The sequence below is a fragment of the Rhincodon typus genome, chromosome 31 (genome assembly GCF_021869965.1).
Source record: "Rhincodon typus isolate 14 chromosome 31, sRhiTyp1.1, whole genome shotgun sequence".
Classification (NCBI taxonomy): Eukaryota; Metazoa; Chordata; class Chondrichthyes; order Orectolobiformes; family Rhincodontidae; genus Rhincodon; species Rhincodon typus.
Genome location: NC_063362.1, coordinates 20,516,788 through 20,542,135, shown reverse-complemented (window position 1 = coordinate 20,542,135; position 25,348 = coordinate 20,516,788). Strand labels below are relative to the sequence as shown.

Genomic DNA, 25,348 nt, shown 5'->3' with positions numbered 1-25,348 from the left:
CCGAGTGCAAGCATGAAGGACATAACAGTGTGGGTGGAAATCACTGAATCACTACAGTGTGGAAGCAGGCCATTCAGCCCATCTAGTCCACATCGACTCTCCGAAGAGCATCCCACTCAGACCCTCCCTATCCCTGTAACCCTGCATTTTCCCATAACCAATCCACCTAACCTGCACATCTTTGGAAATGATTCTGGAAAAGGACAGTAAGCACATTGGCACTGGATTTCATACTGGAACCAATGACATATCAGGTTGGTGCTGTATATTGGGGTTCCTTAAAACCTGAATTTTCCAGGTATTTAATGTGTAGAATGAAATTTCATTTAACAGCTATTAAGCAGTAATGCTGTTTTCAAAATTCTGATATGGGAAAACAAAAAGGAAGAATTATGAAGAACACACGTCAGGATGCAAACTGAACTAGCGACAACATACTATCTGGTGCTAAATGTACCCAATATCAGCATATTGCTTTTGAAAATTAGAAGGTTTAGTTCTTAGAGTGAAGACTAACCTTCAAATGGAGGTGGGACAATGGTCATCTAACATCATGAGTTCCACAGCTATTGGCCAAAGAGTTCAGACAACTGAATGATCCAGAAAAAATAATCTGCCCTTAGAAGTATGATATAACAATAAGTGATCAGGCCAAAGTGGAGTTCTTTTTGGAGAGTTCTCATCAACAGATCTAGTAGGCAACAATTTTATCGAGTGGTCTGCAGAGAGCAGTCTTCATTGACCAGTCTCCTTTTGGCAGGTGAAAGAAAGCTCAGAAGAAGAGGAGGAAGATGCAGGGAAAAAAAATCCCTAACACATCTGCTACAATGCAAGATGCTGCCCCCACAACTTAAACAAGACCAACACACTCTGCGCTGACAGCCAGTTTCTTCTCTGGTGTCAGTGAATCATCCCCAATTGTCATGGTCATATACTTGTTTTATTTAATTAACTAATATATCAGATATGAACACCTGCTCCTTAACAAACTCAATAAGCCATCAGAAAATAACTCCTGCTGAAAGACTCTCTATATTAGGTAACTATGATTGTAAAACCCTGAAATAAAACAATGGGAATCTTGAAAACAGAATTTGAGGAATTAAGATTTTTTAAGAGTGTAAATCAGAACTTCCAGGCCAATGACTTCAGTCCTACCTCCAGTGCCACATCATGGGCAGTTACAGAGTAACAATTTAGCTATTTCATATTGTGGTTTGATAAATAGGGTAGAAAGGGAGATTTGAAATTTGTAAGGAACTGGATGCATTTCAGATAGAGGAGAATCTTACAGAAGGGTGGGGATCACTTAAACCTGCAACAATTAACTAGTTAAAGGTTAAATTGTATATGGTTGGGGAGGGGGTAAGGATTGAAAACAGCAAAGCAGGGGAGAAACAAATCTTAGAACATACGGTTGACTGCCAAGATAGACAAACTTAATCAACTCCAGGCAGAGTGCCACAGAAATGTGGGCTTTAGGGTAGAGAGGTTAAGGAGAACAACAGTAAAAGACAGAGTACAATAGGAGGGAGACATTTATGAGCAATAAGTAAGTGTGTGTCAAGGTTGTAGTTTTTATATAAGAATGTGCATGCCATTATAAAGAAGGCCAGGAAACAATGGACACTGACTATGATGAAAGAATGTGATGATGGAGCCTTGAGTGAAACTGGACTAAATATTTTCTGGAGGAATGGAGATGATAAAAAAGGAAACAGCAAAGGTCTTACTAATTCAAGAGAAAATTACAATTACAGGAAGGAAAGTTTGCATTAATGGTTGTACTATCTGGTTAGAGTTGGGGAATGGTAAGGAATCTGCTAATATACTCAGAGTAAATTACAGATTAATTTGTGGTTGTAATTAAAGGAAACCTAAAGTACACTGGTACTATCACAATGGAGAAGTTCTTGGAATGCACCCAACTCTGTTTCCTTAGCCTGTATTTTACATGTCCAGTGAAGAAGCATGCAGCATTGCATTTGTTCTGGGTATCAAAGCAAGGTCAATAAATGATTTGAAGGTCAGAAAACCCAAGAAAATGTATTTTCTAAATAGATGCAGCTATCAATGCAGATAGTAGCTCAATGCAGAAAGTATGACGTTAACACTAGAAAGAGCAAATGTATCCTAAATAACAAAACTCAGAGTGGAAGTAGAGGGAGATTTCAAGAATAGAGGTGTTTAAAAATCATGTTGCAGCTAAAGAAGGCAAATTGAATTCTGATTATAAGCAGGGAAAGCAGGTGCTGCTGAATTTGTGCAAGGCATTTTTCAGAATAGAGCTAAAGTTTTATGTAAGCAGCTTTGTACCCATTGTAGGAAGGATATTCAGGTCATGGAAAGAGAACAACAAAGATTTATTGAAATGATATGAGGAAAATCAGATGATATTTAGAAAACCTTAAAATAATTGAATAGAAACAAAATTCTATGGATGTTAGAAATCTGCAACAAACGCAGAATGCTGGAGAAATTCAGCAGGCCTGACAGCACCTGTGGAGGGAGACAGTTAATATTATGACTCTTAGAGTCATAGAGTCACACAGCACAGAAACAGACCCTTCAATCCAACCAGTCCATGCTGACCATAATCCAGAACTAGTCCCATACGTCTGCATTTGGCCCACATCCTTCCAAACATTTCTTATTCATGTACTTATCAAAATGTCTTTTAAACATTGTAACTATACCCGCATCCACCACTTCCTCTGGAAGTTCATTCCATATACAAACCACTCTTTGTATGAAAAAGTTGCCTATCAGGTCCTTTTTAAATCTTTCACCTCACACCTTAAAAATATGCCCCCTAGTCTTGAAATGCCCAACCCTATGGAAAAGACATTTGCTATTCACCTCATCTATACCCCTCAGGATTTTATAAACTTCTATTAGGTTCCCCCTCAACCTCCTATGCTCCAATGAAAAAAGACCCAGCCTATCCAGCCTCTCCTTAGAACTCAAAGCCTCCATCCCGACAACATCCTGGTAAATCTCTTCTGAACCCTCTCTAGCTCAATAATATCCTTCCTGTAACAAGGTGACCAGAACTGGACACGGTACTACAGAAGCAGCCTCACCAATGTCCTGTACAATCTCAACGTGATGTCCCAACTCTTATACTCAAAGGTTTGAGCAATAAAGGCAAGCATGCTAAACACCTTCTTAACTATCTGTCTACATGTGATACCAATTTGAAAGAATTATGTACATGAACCCCTAGGTCCCTCTGTTCTACAGCACGACCCAAGGCCTAGGTTTAATCAAATAAGTTCTGCCCTCGATTGTTTTACCAAAATGCAATGCCATGCATTTATCCAAATTAAACTCCATCTGCCACTTCTTAACCCTTGACCCAGTTGATCAAGATTTCTTTGTAATCTTAGATATCCTTCCTCACTGTCCATTATACTACCAATTTTGGTGTCACCCACAAACTTATTAACCATGCCTTCTATATTCTCATCTAAACTGTTTAAATAAATTACAAACAGAAGTGGACGCAGCACTGATGTCTGTGGAACACTGCTGGTAACAGGTCTTCAGTCTGAAAAACAACCATCCACCAGCAATCTCTGTCACTTAAGCCAATTTGGCACTCAATTGGCAAGCTCACCCTGAATCCTACGTGATCTAACTTTATGAATTAGTCTACCATGTGGAACCTTGTCAAAGGCTTTACTAAATTCCAAGTAAGCAACGTCCACTACTCTACGCACATCAATCTTCTTGGTTACTTCCTCAAAAAACTCAATCAAGTACATATAAATCGTATCTTTCAGAACCACCTCCAATAACTTATCCACCACCAAAGTCAGACTCACAGCTCTATAGTTCCCAAGTTTCTCCCTACATCCCTTCTTAAATGAAGGCACAACATTAGCTAAAAACAAAACCAAAATTATTGCGGTGCTGTAAATAAGGAACAGAAGCAGAAGTTGCTGGAAAAGCTCAGCAGGTCTGGCAGCACCTGTGAAGAAAAATCAGAGTTAATGTTTCTGGTCTGGTGACCCTTCCTCAGAACCCAAAATGTTAACTCTGATTTTTCTTCATAGATGCTGCCAGATCTGCTGAGCTTTTCCAGCAACTTCTGCTTTTGCACAACATTAGCTATTCTCCAGTCATCTTGCACCTCACCTGTAATTATAGATGACACAAATATTTCTGCAAGGGGCCCTGCAATTTCCTCCCTAACTTCCTACAATATCCTGGGATATACTAGATCAGGTCTTGGAAATTTATCCACTTTTATACTTTCTAAGACCTCTAGCACTTCCTCTTCTTTAATGTGAACTGTTTTCAAAACATGAATATTTATTTCCCCATGTTCTCTAGCCTCCACTTCTTTCTCCACAGTAAAAACTGACGTGAAATATTCACTTAATACCTCTCCCATCTCCTGAGGTTCAGTGCAAAGACAACCTTTTTGATCTTTAAGGAACCCAACTCTCTCTCTAGATAGTAGGAACTGCAGATGCTGGAGAATCCGAGACAACAAGGTGCAGGGCTGGATGAACACAGCAGGCCAAGCAGCATCATAGGAGCAGAGAGGCTGACGTTTCGGGCCTAGACCCTTTTTCTGATGAAGGGTCTAGGCCCGAAACGTCAGCATCTCTGCTCCTATGATGCTGCTTGGCCTGCTGTGTTCATCCAGCCCTGCACCTTGTTGTCTCTCTCTCTAGATGCTCTCTTCATCTTAATGTATTTGTAGAATCTCTTTGGATTATCCTTAAGCTTATCTGTCAGGGTTACCTCATATTCTCTCTTTGCCTTCCTGATCTCTCTCTTAAGAATGCCCCTGCACTCTTTATACTGCTCAAGAGATTCATTTCAACCCAGTTGTCTATATCTAATATAGGATTCGTTTTTATTCTCAACTAGAGCCTCAATATCTTTAGTGACCCATTGTTCTCTCATCCTACCAGCCTTACCATTCACTCTAACAGGAACATAATGACTCTCAATTCTTGTTATCACACTTTTGAAAGCCTCCCACTTATTAGACATCCCTTTACCCTTGTAAAACAGAAGTTTTATTCCTTCTCTAGTAGGAACATTGACACATTGATAAAGGAAATTTTCTTGAACACATTTAACAAATTCTTCACCATCCAAACCTTTAACACTATGGTATTCCCAGTCAATGTTTAAACGATTAAAATTACCTACTATTACAATCTTATTATTCTTACATGTATCTGAGATCTTTCGACATATTTGCTGCTCAATTTCCCTCTGACTATTTTTGTGGGGGAGCTATGGTACATTCCCATCAAGGTGATCAGTCCTTTCTTATTTCTAATTTCAACCCATATATCTTCACTGGATGATTTTTTAAGAAATATCTTGTCCAATTACAACGGTAATGTTTTTCTCAATCAAAAACACCACTCCCCCTCATCCCTTTCAATCCTTTATATAACATGTGAAACCCAGAACACTGAGCTGCCAATCCTTCAGCCAAATTTCTGTAATAGCTATGAAGTCCCAATTCCATCTTCCTAAACATGCCTCGAGTTAATCAGCCTTACCTTCTTCAGAATAGTTTTGAATTTCTCCAGCATTCTCTGTGTTTGTTCCAAATAATTGAGTTTCTTTTTTTTAAACTGGAATAAAGACTATTAACAGAGGTCTAATAAAAACTATAAAAATATAAAAGTATTGAGAGAAAAAATTGTGAAAAAGGTGATGTGACAGGTTGGCAAATCATGAATAAAGATAGCAATCTCACAATTACCCTGAAGGGAAGTTAGAAGACCTTCTTTCCAATTTCATTTTATTAGGACATAGTATACTTTATAACAAATGGCTGCTGTGGCTGAGAGTGAACAGAATGTGAAAGGTAACTGGAGAAATATATGAAAAGGAAGAATATAAAAACACACTTAAATAAACTAATTTGAAGAGCCAACACCAGGATAGGCACAACTGAGTGAATATACTCCTTCTGTACCATCAATTTTTTGATTTTCTGAAAAAGGTCTATGATTTGTTCTCACCACATAGAAATCTAATTAAAATAAAATCAGGTGGAAATGAAATAATTCAACTACAAACTATGCTGAGATATTCTGCAGCAGTGTCCTTTAGAAGACCTTTATGCTGCAATCCCATTTGGATTCTGGCATGATAGACAGGGATTTAATGTAGACGATGGGGTCTCCCCATCAACTGGAAACACAGCTACAGCACTGCCTGTTTTTGGGAAGGTCCACTGAATCTATTGTCTATTAAGCACTTAATTGGGCAGTAGCGGAATCAAGGATGTCAGGGGTGGGAATCCTGTCCCCAAGAAAAGAGTTTCCAGCCTGTCGAACCGTGCAACGGGGAGGCAGTGGCTTCTGAAGAAATGCACTGACCAGATGCCCAGGATTGGCAAGAAATGAGGGTCACAGAGGAGTGATGGTGGGAAAGGGGATTATCGGATGGCTGTCCTGGGGAAGGAAAGTATGCATCAAGAGAAGAAGGATGACTATCAGCAGTCTATGCTGCCAGGTCCTCTTAATCAGGGACTCAATGCCTGACACACCAGAGGTCATGTTTCCCATGCTGGAAGTCTGCAAGCAACCAGAACAGGGTTCATTTTTCAAGCTTCCACAGGTGAAGTCTCAACTGCTGCTGGGTGAAGTCCAGTGGAAAGTGGATGAGGCCCTTAGATGGGTATTAAATGCCTACTTAAGGACATCAAGCTGATGCTGGCATGTGAAAGCCATCCACAAGCCTCCTCACTTCGATCGAATTGGAGTGGAGGTGGGAAGATGAAGGTATTCCGATTAAATAGCTCCTGCTACAATACCCACTTTAGGGAAGGGCATTACATTTCTCCTGCTATTTCTAGCTAATGGTGACATCATTCAATGTAATGCACTTGTTTCAAAATGGGGCAAACAATTCAAAAGTAACTTTCAACAGGAACAGGATATCTATTAAACAGCAATATATTGTAGCCTATGGAGAAAAAGCAGGGAAGTGCAACAGTTGAATAGCTCTTTCTAAGTGTGTGCATAAGCACAATGGGTCAAATGGCTTCCTTCTGTGTTGTAGGATCCTAAGATTGTCAGGGGTCTGTAAGGCAGCTCCAACAGTTCATTGCATTTTGCTTTTGTGTTATTTGTTGACTTACTGGTACTTAATCATTCTCAAAGCCAATTTGGACTGGAAAGGATTTCTTGTTTGCACTTTGTTGCCAATGAAACTGAAAATATTCCAACAGGAAATTAAAACCCCCTCTATCTGCAGCCTTTCACCCATCTCTTTACAAAGCACAAAATCAAACACTTAAAATTAATTGGAATAATTTATCAGTGGTAAACATTGTCATCCTTAGCGTATTTATTAATTTATGTCTCTACAGAAAAACATTCTTCAACATTTCCACAAGGAATAAAACTGCACTCCAATAAATTTTTTCCCTGACCCCTGAATGTTTGTCTATGTATAGGGTGTTTCCCTTTCTGCATTTTGTTCCTCGCCCAACTTTGTAAAACTTTCCACGGTTCTGTGGATTGTGCTCTGGGATTTATTCATTAAGAGGCAAGTTTTCTATTGGCACTATGCAATAAGGCCTACCTTGCTGCTAAATATGGATGGACACCTAAATATCTGAACTGTTCCAACTTATTAGTTGCTAATGATAGACTAATGATGTGCTGGCCTCTACAATTAAGGAGCAACGTTAGCTCTCTGACCTCTGAAGGTGCCATAAGTGGCGACTTGTAAACTTTTCACTGTACTCATGTGAGTACATGACAATAAACCTAACTCATTTCAATTCATAATTGGCACACACTGAAAGCCTATATTTTAACTTCTCCAATATAAAACACTAAAAGTTAACACCTTAACTTGCAGTTAATAGGATACTAAAGTCAACACACTGAACCTCACAGTAGTAGAGCATCCAAAGCTAACACGCTAATTTCACACTAACAGGACATTCCTAGTCAATGCATAAGTTTCATGGCAACAGGACACTCAAAGCCAACACATTAACCTCACAACAACAGGACACTCAAAGCCAACACCAAATCCAATAGTTATTTTTGTGAGTGTTGAAAGACAGAGAACAAACCACTTCCTTATGCGCAGAAAAAAAACCTGAAACAAGGAGTTAACCAAATCTTTGCACATTTCATTACAAACAGATGGTTCACATATCGCATCTATAGGCAGCAAAAGCGTCTCCTTCTCTACAAATAAGCAGGTTATATCTGTTGCTTGGATGCATGTCTTTTTAAGAATTAAAATACAGCCTAACAAAACAGAACAACTATGTCTTGGCATTAAATGATAGAATCAATAAACAGACACCTTTTGCTTGAAAGCCACATCTAAGAACAAAATTTCGACCGATACCACTGAACATGTTTAAAGCAGCATACAGCAAATTAATTCAAACTTGGAGCAGTTTTATTCAAATCGCTGTTTAAAGTTTGATTCAGTATGTTAAAGAATATATTTTGATGTAGTTTGATTAACAGCCCTGATTAACTCCCGTCTAACCCAATGTTCACTGCCTTGGGTCAACATGAAGAGTAGTCACTTGGGGAATGTTCTGGAGGACTTGTGCCTTCTTCAGAAGGTAGGTAACAAAAACAGTGAGGTGAAAACAATGTGTACTGTGTATGATTTGAACCAACACACCATAGAAATTACAATCTTGCTTCTGTGAATTTGCTCCAATAGTGAAAATCAGTACAACCGACAAATAAGACTATTACCAGGTCTAATATCTCTGAGATGCACTATTTCGTGCTCAGATTTTCTTTTTGTGTTATCTAATGTGACTCTGACCCCAGTGTCACAGATTCTTCCCACTACATCAAATGGAGACACAGTCAACATTCACCGTTGTTATGGCAAAATGCAACAGTGAAATCCAAGTGGCATTGACGGAAATGAAAACCGTGATGAAGCATCTGAAACAAGAGCAGTATGGAGAAAAATCTTGGTATCAAAACAATGAATGTTAACCAGAATCTGTCGGAAATAACCACACACTGCTAATCTGTTGGGTTTTAGTTAGCTCCTAAAAATAATTAGCCTTCAAACCAGCATTTAACTTGCAGAGAATAATCACACATGGACTTAATTTTGGATGGCAATTTTGTTGGAGTCTGCTTTTCCCATTCACATCTAATCCAGATACATATTTTGTTTCTTTTCTTATCCCATCACCATATATTTCACCTTCACCATCACTTTTTTTGTCATTTCACCTCTTGTGCCTTCTACCTTACAATCAATCTTCCCTCTTGTTCTTTCTTCTTTTCCATGCCTCTGCTCTTGCTTAAGATATTTCTATTTACAGCTCTGATGCAAGGTTATCGACTTGAAATGTTAACTCCATTTCTCTTAGGTTCTACCAGACGTGCTGAGCAGCATTTTTCTGTTTTTGTTTCATGCAGGGATCTGATAGATCACTTGCTTACAACCTGCCTTTCCTCCTCACTGTGTGGATTGATGGAGATTCTACGCTCACTGCTACAATAAGCACCCTGCTTATTAACACATGCTGGGTGTACACACAAATATTTAAGGTCTCAACACTGGCAAGTATGATGTATGCACAAACACTGGCATGGACACATATAAGGACAAATAGCCGAAGTAGGCCTTTTGGTCCTTTGCGTTTGATTTGGCAATCAATAAGATCATGGTTGATCTGGTTGGAGTGTCACCTCCATTTTCCTGTCTGCACTCCATTACCTTGGACTCCATTGTCTTTCAAAGATCTACCTAATTCAGCCGTGAATAAATTTAAAGAGCCAAATCCACTATCTTCTGGGGAGGAGAATGTCTACACTCTAATGACCTTCTGAAAGAGAAAAAAAACTTCATCTTTGCTTTTAAAGGGAGACTTTTCTTCTGAAAATATTTTCTCTAGTTTTGGTCTCCCTACAAGGTGATACATCTTTTGGATATATGCCAGTAGGTCGGACATGCTGATAGTCATACATTGCAGACATAGACACAAGCTCATGCTATATGCACACACAGTGGAGGGCACAAACATCTGTGGGTTAGACCAGGTAATCATAGTAAATTTTCTTCCTTAAAGGAAATTAGTGAATTTGATTGTTTTTATAGAATTTAATGATTGTTGTCATTGTCGCCATTACTGGGACTAACTTTTGTTATCAGAATTTAAATTTGCCATAGTGGGATTTCAACCGGTGTCCAGTACAGAGATATTACCACAATGCCACCTACTTCCCCCAAACCAATTGTGATTCAACATCAGTTCTGCTACACTTACAACCATTGAGATATGTTCTTTCACTTCATGTCATATCACCAGAAATACTCAGCTGAACCCAATGAATCATTTTCACATACTGTACTTTGTAACAAATATATCTGTGAATTGCTGCATGCCTATTCATCTACTCAACATGGTTCCTTTGCTGTTTACTCCAAGTAACTGAGGATGGTCAGGTCATTGAGATGAATCATGGCTCACTCCACCCTCCCACATTCTTCCACTTAATAGATTGCCACCTTGCCACCTACTGTTAGCTGTAACTCTCAAGATTAAAAAAATAAATTCCCCAGTTAACTTAGAAGAGTTGGAAACAGCACATTGATTCATCCATTCATACATAGAGTTGCAAAGCATGGAAACAGACCTTTTGCTCCAACTCATCCATGCCGACCAGATATTCTAAATTAATCTAGTCCCATTTGCCAGCATTTGGCCCATAACCCTCTGAACCCTTCCTATTCATGTACCCATCCAGATGCCTTTTAAATTTTTTTAATTGTACCAACCTCCACTTTCCTGACAGCTCATTCAATACACGCACCACCCTCTGCATGAAAAAGTTGCCCCTTAGTTTCCTTTTAAATCTTTCCCCTCTCACCTTAAACCTACGCCCTCTAGTTTTGGACTCCCCTACCCTGGTGAAAAGACTTTGGCTATTCATCCTATCCATGCCCCTCATGATTTTATAAAGTTCGAGAAGGTCATCCCTCAGCCTCTGATGCTGCAGGGAAAATAGCCCTAGCCTATTCAGCCTCTCCAGCCTCTCCCTATAGCTCAAGCCCTCCAACCCTGGCAACATCCTTGTAAATCTTTCCTGAACCCTTTTACGTTTCACATCATCCGTCCTATAGCAGGCAGAATTCCACGCAGTATTCCAAAAGTGGCCTAACCAATGTCCTGTACAGCCGCAACATGACCTCCCAACTCCTATACTCAATGCAATGACAAATAAAGGCAAGCATACTAAATCCTCACTATCCTGTCTACCTGTGACTCCACTTTCAAGGAATTACGAACCTGCACTCCAAGGTCTCTATTTAACACCACTCCTCAGGAACTTACCATTAAGTGTATAAATCCTGCCCTCATTTGCCTTTCCAAAATGCAGCACCTCACATTTATCTAAATTAAACTCTATCTGCCACCCTTCAGCACATCTGATCAAGGTCCCGTTGTTCTGAGGTAACCTTCTTTGCTGTCCACTACACCATCAATTTTAGTGTCATGTGCAAACTTATTAACCATCCCTCCTATATTCACATCCAAATCATTTCTATAAATGACAAAACGTAGTGGACCCAGCTCCGCTCCTTATGGCACACTGCTAGTCACAGGCCTCCAGTCTGAAAAGCAACCCTCCACTACCACCCTCTGACTCTACCTTTGAGCCGGTTCTGTGTCCATATGTCTACTTTTCCCTGTATTCCACGTGATCTAACCTGCTAACTGGTTTATCATGTGGAACCTTGACTAAAGCCTTACTGAAGTCCATGTAGATCATGTCCACTCTTCTGCCTTCATCAATCCTCTTTGTTACTTCTTCAAAAAACTCAATCATGTTAGAAAGACACGACTTATTATGCACTAAGCCATGTTGACTATCCCTAATCAGTCCTTTCCTTTCCAGACACATGTACATCCTGTCCCTCAGGATCCCCTCCAACAACTTGCCCCCTTGTCAGGCTCACTGGTCTATAGCCCTGGCTTTTCCTTACCATCTTTCATAAATAGTGGCACCACGTTAGCCAACCTCCAGTCTTCCGACACCTCACCTGTGATTTTCGATAAGACAAATATCTCAGCAAGGGACCCAGCAATTTCTTCCCTTGCTTCCCACAATGTTCTAGGGTACAGCTGTTCTGAAACATTGCTGTTGTTTTGCATCAGTTGACAAATAAAGCTTGTAGCAGAAAACTGAAGCTGATATTTAACAATGTAAGAACCTGATTAATGTTGAAATTTATGTTCTTAAAATGCCATTCAACTTCTCTGGACCTAGAAATATCTGACAATGTGAAATCTCAGGCCTGACAATCCACTCAAATGTTGTTAGAGAATTTTAAACCTTAAAATGTTTAAATGATTTTCTTTTACTTCAATTTCCTCTTAACTCAGATGTTCTTTCCATCTACTTTTGTTCCTGCAACTAATTTGGCTGCTATTTACCCCTTCCTTCTTTGTTAATCCTCAGTGTTTGTCGGAATATTTAAGACTAATTGATTAAGGAATTGCATAAGATTCATGATTTTCATCAAGGTCCCAGCTGACACTTGCAGCAATTTTAATGTAAGAGCTTTTCAAGCTGTAGGCTGAGGAAAAGGAGTCTAATTAATAGGGGCCCATGTCCTGAGATGCCATGGTGCAACAAATTAAGGACCAGGGCGTTTGAAACTGCCATAAACTTTTGAACTAGGATTACAGGCTCAAGATTAAAAAAAGGTAGTTTAGATATTCAGATACAGTTTTTTCAAAATTTAGATTTTTGAGGCAAAGAATTGTGAAAGTGCAATTTGGAATGTGGATAAAGGCACAAAGTAAAGTACAAGTTACAGAAGATTTAGATTAATATTTGAAGAACAGTAAAATTGAGGTACACTAATTTTTGAGATTGGCAGATTGATGATAAAGTATTTTCCAATCCCGTACTTTGCTAAATGGGGAAAGGCTTCAGAAATCTGAAGCACAAAGGGTCTTAGGAATCCTAGTTCAGGGTTCTATTCAGGTTAACATGCAGGTTCATATGTCAGTTAGGAAGGCAAACAAAATGTTAGCATTCTTTTCGAAAGGCCTAGAATACAGGAGCATGGAAGCACTGCTAAGGCTGTACAAGGCTCTGGTCAGATTGCCTTTGGAATACTGTCAGCAGTTTTGGGCCTCATATCTAAAGAAGAATGTGCTGGTCTTGGAGAGGGTCCAGAGGAGGTTTACAATAATAATCCCTGGGATGGAGCAGTCGAACTGCATATGAGGATTCTGGATTCTTATTTGATGGAGTTTAGAAGAATGAGGGAGGATCTCTTTGAAATGTTCAGAATACTGACAGGCCTGGATACAGTGGACGTGGAGAAGAAGTTTTCACTACTAGGACAGACTAGAACCCGAGGGCATAGCCTCAGAGAGGGGAGATCCTTTAGAACTGAGATGAGGAGAAATTTATTCAGCCAGAGGGTGCTGAATCTGTGGAACTTATTGCCAGAGAAGGCTGTGGAGGCCAAGTCATTGAGTATATTTAAGATAGAGGTAAGATGATTGGTAATGGGATCAAAGATTACAGGGAGAAGGCAGGAGAATGGGGTTGAGAAACGATCAGGTCATAGTTGATTATTTGGATAGTCTAATACTGCTGCTATATCTTTTCATACGGTCTATGTTCTTAAATTATTTTAGAATGAGTGGAAGGAAAGAAACACTGCATCAAATCACTCAAGTCACAGCTCAGGGACTCTTGTTCTTGACTTGTATTTCTCTGTTATATATCAATATTTATCTCCTGGGTTTGGCTTCTCTTTCATTGTTGACTCATTGTGGTTTGATAAATACAGAGCTGGACAGATGGATAACAATAATTAGCTAGCTCATCAAAGCTAACTTGCACTGAAAGATAGGCAAGATAAGGCTGACTTACAATAAACTATTCTCTTTGTACTTGGTCAATCTCTGATACAACAGGCACATGCCACATCTGGCACATTAAGATATATGGCATCTGCTGTAATTAATTGCTAATTATTGCTGATCCAGCAACATACTTAAAATGAGGTGAGATACAATGATAACCATTTTGTGGGTTTTTTCTCTCCTAATCTTCTTTTCGAACTTATCCCTGAATGCCTGCATTTGCAGGATGCACAGTTTCATGGATTCGGTCAAGTTTCAGTAAGCATTCAACAAGATAAGCAGGTAGCCAGCAGGTGTTGTAAGGTTCCTGACACTGTACAGTATGACAATGGATAGCGGTCCTGTTTATGTCCATCCAAACAGAATTTCCAGCATGGATTACTGGAATCAAGAATATGAACTCTGCCTGATTTACATCTTCCCTAATGCAATCATGCTGTGAGCAGACAACTTAGCTCAGATTGAGCTGAAGGGGAACCTCCAATTGTGCAGCTAATTCCACATTGGCCAGTGTATCTGTTCACTCCAGTTCATGCATTATTCCACCTCGACTGCTGCTTGTTTTATCTATGGTAGTTAGAACTTGAATAACCTTGGCTTCGAGATAACACTTTGGATATTTCTACTTCTTCCTAAATTGTAAAAACTTTCCAAATTGGAATGCATGACATTCCAGTTACTCTCAGTTGGAAAATAAAAGGAATTTCCACTTGTAAAATACATTGCATTGTATGCATTCTGAGACATGTCGACAAAGTCAAGATACTTGTGATCGAGTACAGGCCGAAAGATGCTGTTTTAGAAAGAACTACTTTTCACAGATCAGTGTGAAATATTAAAAAAAAGTTGAAGAATTATGCAGTGAAGAACAGACAAGGCTGACAAGTAACACACATGGAGATAAGAGTATAATATTTACAATGTAGAGTAGAAGTAGGCTATTCAGACCATCGAATCTGTTCCAGCATTTGATGAGATCACGGCTGATCTGATAATACTCAACTTCACTTTCCTGCTTTTTTCCGATAACCCTTGATTCCTTTACTGATTAAAAAATGTCTATATCAGCCTCGAATGTATTTAAGAACCCAGTCTCAAAAGCCTCCTGCAGTAAAGAATTCCATGGATTCACTACTCTCAGAGAAGAAATTCCTCATCCCTGTCTAAAATGTAAAATTTCTGATTTTGAGATTATGCCTTCTGATCCTAGACTGTCCACAAGGGGAAACAGCCTTTCCACATCTATGCTGTCAAGTCCCCTAAGAATCTTGTATGTTTCAATAAGGTTACCTCTCATTCTTTTAAATTCCAATGAGCACAAGCCCAACTCAATCCTTCTCATAAGATAGCCCCACCATACCTGGTATTAGCCTAGTATAATGCTAACATAACTTTCCTTAGATAAGGAACCCAAAACGCTTACAGTATTGCAGCTGTGGTCTGACTAGTTCCTTGTATAGTTTTATACAAAACCTTCCTACTTTTATACTCCATTCCTTTTAAATTAAAGGTCCTGTTCTGTTTGCCTTTCCTATTGTTCACTGAACTTGGATGCTAGCTTTTTGTGATTCACGGATGAAGACTCTCAAATCACTCTGTTCTGTAGCTTTCTGCAGTCTTTCTCCACACGAATAATATTCAGCTCCTCTATTCCTCCTGCCAAAGTGCATAACGTCATATTTTCCTACATTACATTCCATCTGCTAAGTTTTTCCCTGCTGACTCACCTGCCTATATCACTCTGTCATTCTCACCATTTGCCTTCCCACCTATTTTTGTGTCATCTGCACATTTGGATACAGTATATTCACAGATGCCTTAAAATTGCATACAATATAGTTTGGGAACTTGGCACTGTCACATCAAGGAAAGCATATTGAAGGAGTGAACTTGTGGGGTCTTATCTCCTGTCCTGAGTTTTCACATGTTCTTGAATAATGATAAACATCAGAAGTATAAAAATGACAAAGTTAACACACAACTGGGAAGCAAGTTGAGATATACACAGAAGACATGTCATCAATACTGAGAAAGTACACTCTGTAATAAAGAAAGATTACAGTCTGCAGTACAGAGGTAGCATACATCAGCACAACTGCCAGGAATTCCAAAAGAACATAAATCAGGAATGTAGAGGGCGAGCAAGTCTGGAAATAACAACAAGTATATGCCCAGAGTGCAAAAGGAGTGAGAGTTTGGAATGCAGAAGGAGTATGGGTCAGATCATAGCAGGAAGTGTGTGCCTGGAATATAGAGGGAGACCATGGCAGTAATAAAGAGGAAACACATGTCAAGAATGCAGAGATAGCAAATGTCAGGAATACCATGACAGTGTATGTGTCAGGAATATCAAGAGTGTGTGTGTCATGAATATTGATTAAATTTGCATCAGGAATTCTATGGGACATTTTTATGAATAACAAGGGAGTGTGTGCTGGAATTTAGAAAGACCAGGTGCCAATGCTAAAGGCGAACTTTTACTCGTGCTAAGGTGGGGGAAGCAGAGCCAGAGAGGCACCAGAGCCAGTGGGGTGCCAGAGGCAGGGCTGTAGGGTAGGCAGAGGCAGTGCTGGAGGGGAGCCAGCTCGGGGGAGTCTTTACCAGGAGGAAGGGAGGAAGGCTGGGACGGAGGTTGGCGGTGGTGGTGGATAGTGGTGGGTAGGTAAGTTGTGAATTTCAGACAGTGGGACCTGAATAACTGAAGTAAAACCCTCCCACTGAAGGAACTGAGAGTTCTGCATATGGTTGGAAGTCAGGAATTACTTATATAGATGGTCAAGCTTATGAAAGAACGTGAAAATGAGAATTTTAAATTGAAAGCAGTGGGGGAACCAAAAGACAAATAATTCAGCAATGGTTGGTCTGATGCAAGAGTAATAATTGGTGTGGGGTAGCACAAAGACATTTAAATTTTGGGTGTGCTGAAATTTACTGCTGGGGGATGGGAGGCTGGCCAAAGGAGTGTTAGAATAGTCAAGTCTGGAAGGGACAAAAAAATGAACGAGAGTTCAGCTGCAGATAGGCCGAGGTAAGTGTGAGGTGCATAACATAATGGAAGTATGAAGTTGGTATTTATTTTATGGAGTAGGAGTCCATTTTTAGGTTAAATAGAACACCAAAGTGCTGAACAGTCCAATACAACCTGAGATAATGTTTGGGGAGAGGGACTTCGGTGGAGGCAAGAGTATTAGGATTTTGGCAGGGGCGTAAACATATTTGGTCACCTAATACTGAAGTGGAGGAAATTCAGGCTCATTTAAAATCAGACAAAAAGATTTTGAAGGATTAAAAGATGATGGAAGGGTAGAACTGGTTATTACCAATGCACGTCTGGAACCTGACTGCATGTCTTTGGATGATGTCAGCAATGGGCTCCAATAGATGATGAACAGAAAGGACCAAGGATGGATTTTGGGGATATCTGGTGATACGAATTGGAGAGCAGAGTCGAAGAGTTGGAGGAGGACAATATTGCTTCAAAGATGAGTAAGAGAAGGGAAAAAGTATCACCGTTACACTCAGTGTGAAAATGTAATTTATGACTTGGGTTATGAAAGTTTCATTTCTGCAGCTGGGGTGGAAAGATTCAAATATAGACAGACAGGGTCAAATATAGACAGACAGGGGCAAATTTCGAAGGTGACAACACTGTTAAGGATTTAGAGAGAAAGAGGGTGTTGGAGAATGGCCCATAGTAAGGAAGGGCAGAAGTGTTGATGTGGTTCTGCAAAGGAAGATGACAACACCTTAAGGAGAAGGAACTGTTTAAAATATATGAAGGATAAATCTTACCTGGGAGGTAGCAGGCTAGAGCTGAATAGTGGAGATATGAAGTTGGATATTCTGGAGTTTTGCTAATAATGACTAGAAATTCAGAAATATTTATCCAGAACTGCCTCAGGAGAGTAAACAGAAGACACATTGATGGATAAAACGGCCATTACCCATGTGGCATTGCTGGTACGGTGTGGTACATTAGAAAACGTTATTTGGTAATTCACCGTAACTAATGCTATTTTTGTGGAATTTTTTAAATCTGAAATACGTTACACTCTAGAATTTTTCAGTCAGCTTTTCAAGAGTTCACAATTGGATACATTGTTATAAGGTTCAACAGGACACCAAATTTCAGAGTTTGTGGAACTCAAGGTGGCTATTGATCAGTTTCTTTAGATAAAAATTAATATTTGTGCCAACAAGTGCCAGGACTGTGATAATCACCAACAAGGATGATTTTAACCATCACCCCTTGACATTCTATGGCATTACCATCACTGAATCTCCCACTATCAACATCCCGAGGGCTAGCCATTGATCAGAAAATGAACTGGACAAGTCAAGTATATATGGTGGCTACAAGAGCAGTCCTGGGGGGATTTCTGCAGTGAGTATCACACCTCATGACTCTGACAACTTGTCCATCATCTACAACGCACAAATCACAAAGGAGAAGGAAGACTCCCCAATGCAGAACCAACAATGCTTAACAAGATCTGGACACTTGATTGACGCACGAACACCACCATCAACATTCAATCCCTCCACCGCTGGCACACAGCGACAGCCTTATATAAGATGCACTGCAGCAACTCACCAAAGCTCCCCTGACACCACCTTCTAAACCTGTGATCTCTACCACCTGAAAGGACAAGGGCAGCAGATGCAAGTGGGCATGTGCCTCTGCAAGTTCCCCTCCAAACCACACATCACCCTGACTTGGAACTATAATGCTGTTCCTTCACTATTGTAGGATCAAAATAGTGGAACTCACTTGACAGCACTGTGGATATACCATCACCATATGGACTGCTGTGGTTCAAGACACCACCTTTTAATGGACAATTAAGAATGGGCAATGAACATGACACTCATATGAAAAAATGTATCTGAATAAGATCATTTCAGACTCGAAATGTTAACTTTGCTTCGCTCTCCATAGGTGCCACAAGACATACTGAGTCTCTCCAGCATTTATTGTTTTTATTTTAGATTTCCAGCATCTGTGGTGTTTTAGTTTTAATATGAGAAAAAGTAGAGTCAAACAATATATACTCCACATATCTGGTCTCTTTGGGCTAATTTCTTGATAGAAATCACACTAGCACTAACTCGAAGCACAAATATCAATACAGCCATCGGTGTATTGGAAAAATCAATTTATTCTTTGTGCAGGTGTGAACTCTCCTTTGAATCACAGGTTTTAATTTACGTACAGGTAGCTGCAAATACGGAGTTACCTACACACCAGACTAAAAAGTCTGATTAAAAAACAGAGTAATTTCAGATAAACCCAATTGTTGAAGTTGGTTGGCTCGTCGAGCTGGTTTATTGTTCCATAGACGTTTCATTACCATGCTGGGTAACATCTTCAGTGCAGTCTCCAGTGAAGCGTCGGTGTGTTTTCCTGCCTGGTTTTTAAACTCTGGAGTCCGTTGACTGGATTGCCTCACTTCTGGTTTTCCTTCGTAGTGGAGTGTATATGAGGTCGAGTTCTACGTGTTTATTAATAGCATGCTTCGTGGAGGGCCAGGCTTCTAGGAATTCCCGTGCCTGTCTCCGCTTAGCTTGTCCCAGGATTTTGGTGTTGTCCCAGTCGAATTGGTCGTTCTCCTTATCCATGTGGATTGAAATGAGTGAGTATTGGTCGTGTCTTTTTGTAGCCAGTTGGTGTTCGTGTACCCTTGCTGTTAGTTTCCTTTCTGTTTGTCCGATGTAGTGTTTCTCACAGTTTAAAAACCAGGCGGAAAAACACACCGACGCTTCATCGGAGGCTGCACTGAGGATGTCACCCGGCATGGTAACGAAATCTCTGCAGAACAACAAACCAGCTCGGCGAGCCAACCAACCTCAACACCCACAACCCAAGCCACAAATATACTCCAAAACCTTAGAGACCTACGGGCACAACACGCTCAAATTGGCAAGAAAATGGGAAAGCTATGCCAAATGAGAGAGCGCAACCCGTGAACAACTCTACGTCCTACATGGATGCCTCAGGAACCAGATATTACCATGCAGTGTGAGCTACAAACCACCCATCAACAACACACAAGCCCGCAAAACAGCAGAACAAAACAGCCGCAAGATGGTAAGGGTAATGATGAACGACGCATACAACCGGCTCCACAAATACAACAGAGAAATTACGTGCCAAAAAACTTTATTCCTGGAAACTACCAATCAAGACTGTACAACGGACATGGAACGAGCCATCAACATCAGCCAACAGACCACAAGAGCCAAGAAAAGACATACCCTTCAAGACAAGCTAGCCACACTTACCCACAAAAACGATAACAACAGAACAGACACATGGATAAGAAACCTCTTCGACAGTAAACTGACAGACACAGAAAAAGCCGTTCTCATCCGAGGACTGAACTACAACTACAGGGACGCCAACAAAACAGAATTCCTAGCTACACTGGAAGCCACACTAAAAGACCAACAATATCAACGAAGAAACATAACAAACGATAAGACAGACAGTAATCCCGACACTAACCAGAAGGAGCGAACTCAACACATTGGAAAGACAGGCCCTGGAAGGACTGAAGGAGGACAAGAACATCACAATACTACCCGCAGACAAAGGGCACATGACAGTGATACTGAATAAAAGGGACTACATCTCCAAGGCACAGGCACTGCTCGCCGACAAAAACACATACCGGACAGTACAAACTGAGCCGACACCGCAACTAAGCAACAAAATCCCCTACACACTAAAAAGACTTAAACAGACAGTACAGATCAACAAAGCAGACTTCTTAAGAATGAAACCCGAAGGAACCAACACACCCGATTCTACGGCCTCCCAAAAGTCCACAAGCCGGAAGTACCCCTTAGACCCATAGTCTCCCTACCAGGGACTCCATCACACAGATTAGCCAAGGAACTACAAAGGAGATTCAGGCACAAGTCACCCCACTCTATCCACTCAGCCCAAGAATTCGTCAACTCCATCAAAGACATAAGGATAGACGACGAAGAGACCATGATAATTGTTTGATATCACTGCCCTATTTACATCAATAGACATACCACTAGCAAGGGAAACAACGACAACACTACTGGAACAAGAGCAAGACCCTAGTGAAACCATCTCTACAGACAACATGCGTAAACTACTGGATCTATGCCTCACCACCCACTTCACTTTCAACGGCCAAACATATGAACAAATCGATGGGACACCCATGGGATCACTTATCTCCGGACTCATAGCAGAGGCAGTGATGCAAAGACTAGAAAGGACGGCCCTTCCGCAAATCCAACCAAAGCTATGGATACGCTACGTGGACGACACCTTTGTCATCATTAAATGGACCAAACTAGAGGAGACACACAAACTTATAAACAACACTGTCACCGGAAAAAAATTCACCACAGAGGAGAAGAAGAACAAACAGCTCCCATTCCTGGACATCATGGTAGAGTGCAAGACAAATGGGGAACTCCAAATGAAAGTACACAGAAAAGTCACACACACGGACCGGGTACTTAACTTCAACAGTAACTATCCCAGCACACACAAACGAAGCTGCGCGCGAACACTATTTAAACGGGCAACAACACACTGCAGCAACACAGAACTATGCCAAGAGGAAGAAGAATACCTCTTCCAGGTTTTCAAGGACAATGGATATCCAAAAAACTGGGTCAGAAGATGCCTACACGAACAACATCAGGAAGAAACTACATGCCCTGACACACTCATCACACTACCCTACATCAGGAACACATCGGAACTAACCACAAGACTCCTACGACCGCTGGGCATCAGAGTGGCACTCCAGCCCACATCAACCATATGACCCGAACTAAAGACCCACTCCCCGCCATGGACAGGACCAATGTCATCTACAAGATCCCCTGCAGAGACTGTGTGAAACACTACATCAGACAAACAGGAAGGAAACTAACAACAAGGGTACACGAACACCAACTGGCTAAAAAAGATACGACCAATACTCACTCATCTCAACCCACACGGATAAGGAGAACCACCAATTTGACTGGAACAACACCAAACTCCTGGGACAAGCTAAGCAGAGACAGGCACGGGAATTCCTAGAAGCCTGGCACTCCACGAAGCATGCTATTAATAAACACGTAAAACTTGACCCCATATACACTCCACTACGAAGGAAAACCAGAAGTGAGACAATCCAGCTCAACGGACTCCAGAGTTTAAAAACCAGATGGGAAAACACACCGACGCTTCATCGGAGGCCACACTGAGGATGTTACCCAGCATGGTAACAAAACGTCTGCGGAACAACAAACCAGCTCGGTGAGCCAACCAACCTCAACACATACAACCCAAGCTACAAATCTACTCCAAAACCTTAGAAACCCAGTTGTGTCAGACAATCATTGTCACTGTCTCTTACCTGGTGGGAATAGAGTCAATCCCTGTTTCTATGCCCCATAATCACAGAGACACTGCCTCTCTTCATCCCACATGATGCGTTTCTCTTTCACGCTATCCAGGTTTCTCTGTTCTCTTGTTCTTTCTCTGCATGTTTACTTGTCTCTCTCTATCTGAATTGCTGCTGTTTTTCAATTTATCTTTATTCTTTCATGGGAGATGGTCACTACTTGGTTGGTCAGCACTTAATCCTTAATTGCCCAAACAGCAGTTCAGAGTCAACCACATTGCTGAGCGATTTAGAGTTACATGTAGGCCAGACAAGGTAAGAACGGCAGATTTCCTCTCCAAAAGGATATTAGTGAATTAGATGCGATTTTTAATGAATACAAATTTTGCCTTCTGCCATTGGTGGGATTCAAACAAATGTCCTTGGAATATTAAGCCTGGGGTCTGGATTACTAGTCCAGTGACATTATCACTACACCACCTGCTCCCCTTCATCAGAATGCTTGACATTGTGCTATACGCTACTTGTTGTGTTAATACATTGCATTTTTAGATGCCTATCGTCCTTAAGATAAAATTACACTCCTATAAAGTTTAAATTTTGTCTATTTCTTCTCAAAACAACAGCGGTCCAAAATGGCACAAATTGCTCACGATAGCTGCAATTTTTGCAGCTTTCATCTTTGTTTGTCACAGTGCCAAATTTTCATTAGCACAATGGGTGCATAACATGATATGGCTGGACATTAACTGTATTCAATCACAGTTACTGTCATAACATGGATCCTGAAAAAAGAACCAGCATTTACGCAGTATTTCAAAAATACATTGGGATGCCCTGAGGTTAACAGCCAATGATGCACTTTTTGAAACACAGTCACTGTTGTAAAGTAAGGAACCATTTTGCACACAGCAAGTGCTCACAAACAGCATTGAGATAAATGATCAGATAATCTGATACACGTGAATTTAGTTGAAGGATAAATGTTTGTCAGTATCTCAGGAGCACTCCTTTACTTTTCTTTGAATAGTGGCCTGGGACCTATTACATCACTTGAGAGTACATACAGGGTCTCAGCTTAATGTTTCATCTAAAAGCATTAGGAGCTTTACATGAGTGTTTTCCAAAGCAACAAACAGATCAAACTTGAGCATCGTAAAGCACAGTGTAGAAGATGCCTGAGGGTTGCGTGTTTAGGAGGTATAGTACTGGTTATGATTGGCATTTTACATATTTTCCTATGAGTACAGGCACTGTTAGCTGCAGGCACCTATATTTTGACTGTGATTGGTTCTGATTGGATTTGCTGTTTGGTTATGCCTATGTGTCCAGCTATGCAATCTGTTTGCAAAGCAAATGCAAATAATAGCGAGGAATGTAGAACATGATATGCTGCCTGACTAATTGCACCTATGAGGCAACATAGTAATATTTTCTGTAATATGAACATTCTTCCTTTAAATATTACTTAAGTGCTGACTATACTTATTCCACTGTGAGGAAATGCTTCAACTGGAATGTTTCAAAGAGAGTAAATACATGAAAAGTAGCATGCTTCTGGCAAATGCTGCATACCACAGCTTCACCTCGATGATGAGTTAGGGATAAAATTTTCTTCATTTTATTGACTGCACAAAAGATCTAAAAACATGACAGACTTTAACTTAAGGCTTATATTAAAGCAAAAATGAAGTATGTTAAATCATCAGGTAAAGGCTAGAATTTGTTGACGAGATTTTTTTTAAAAACGGAAAAGGAATCTGAATCTTCAACTCAAACGTAAAAAGAACCATCAAGCTAATTTGAAACTGAAACTGTGCCCAGATTCACACACAATACAGTGGGGCACCTTAAAAAAAATAATTTAAGATAGGCCTAAAATGGCTACATGTTTTAGAAATCCTGTCAAACATGATTTAAAACAGTGAAAAAAAACACTTACAATGGATGAAAGATCCACATTAATCATTTTTCTGTCATCCATGGCAATTGGCTGTAGACCTGCTACATTCAGCTGTACCGAAGAACTACGGTAGACAAAATTCAGAAGCCAGTCTCCCCTGTTGGAGAAGAAATAATTCACTTTACCGAAAAGATTTAGTGAAAAACTGCCTGCTTTTACCATAACATATCAGCACAATCTCAAAAACCATTCAGCCCTAAATGATATTTTATTTTCTACATAAGAATCCACTTGTCCTACACAAGAATCTACTGCATTTACTTTGAGCTCACTCATCTTTGCAATTGTCCTTCCCTTTTCAATGATTATTTTTTATTAAATAAATTTCCCCACCACATTAGAATTATATTTCTAACTACAAATTGTCTTAGGCTTTACCTTGCCTAGGCTGTTTATGAAGGGTGTTAACTTTCCTCATGTAAATAAATATACCATTGAAACTAGTCCCCTGTATAGGCCTGACTTGTGTGATAAAGATATTTCAAAACCTTCCCCTTGATTAAACAGTTTAACTTTAGTGCCTTGTAAGACCCACATGTAAGGGTGCCAACTGGTCCACTGTGGCTACACTGGCCCATTAACAATCCCAAACTAATTTCATTAACCTTCTTTTACCCATTGACAAGTAGCTTCCCATGCTTCCCTACTTCTCCTTTAAAAATGTAACAGCCTTTGGTTCAACTTCTCAGGCAGGCAAGATAACTCACATTCCAATGACTCTTTGTATGAAGAATCCTTCTTATAGGCTGTCTCATTACTCTCTTAATCACAACTTAAATTGATAACCCCTCATCAATGAATCCAAAACTAAAGGAGTCTTTGTGAAATTCACTATTCAAATTTTACAAACTGTATTATGTTTCCTTTTATAGAAAATGTTAACAGTATTCATACAGTGGCATCTTTAGTGACTTCAGATACATTACAAAATGCTTCAGACTCTGTAATATCAATGCAAACAGATCTTGCATCTCAAGTCTCTCCTCATAATCTCTCCTTGCTGAATCATTTTGGCAGTCATGCTTTAAGCTCTCCTGCTTTAATATGGTTTTTCTACTGGGAATTCCAAACTGTAACTAATTGTGGTCAAACCACTTCCTTGTAAAATGCATCATA

General features: G+C 40.1%; 1 protein-coding gene across 7 annotated transcripts in view; it reads right to left on the bottom strand.

Moving 5' to 3' along the window:
- The window catches only part of tmco4 (transmembrane and coiled-coil domains 4), a 106,298-nt gene that overhangs the window by 10,844 nt on the left and 70,106 nt on the right, over positions 1-25,348 (bottom strand). For all 7 annotated transcript variants that reach the window (XM_048615207.1, XM_048615210.1, XM_048615208.1 and 4 more), the window contains one exon: positions 24,212-24,329. In XM_048615207.1, coding sequence (XP_048471164.1) covers positions 24,212-24,329 — 118 coding nt within the window. The remainder of the gene's footprint in view (positions 1-24,211; positions 24,330-25,348) is intronic.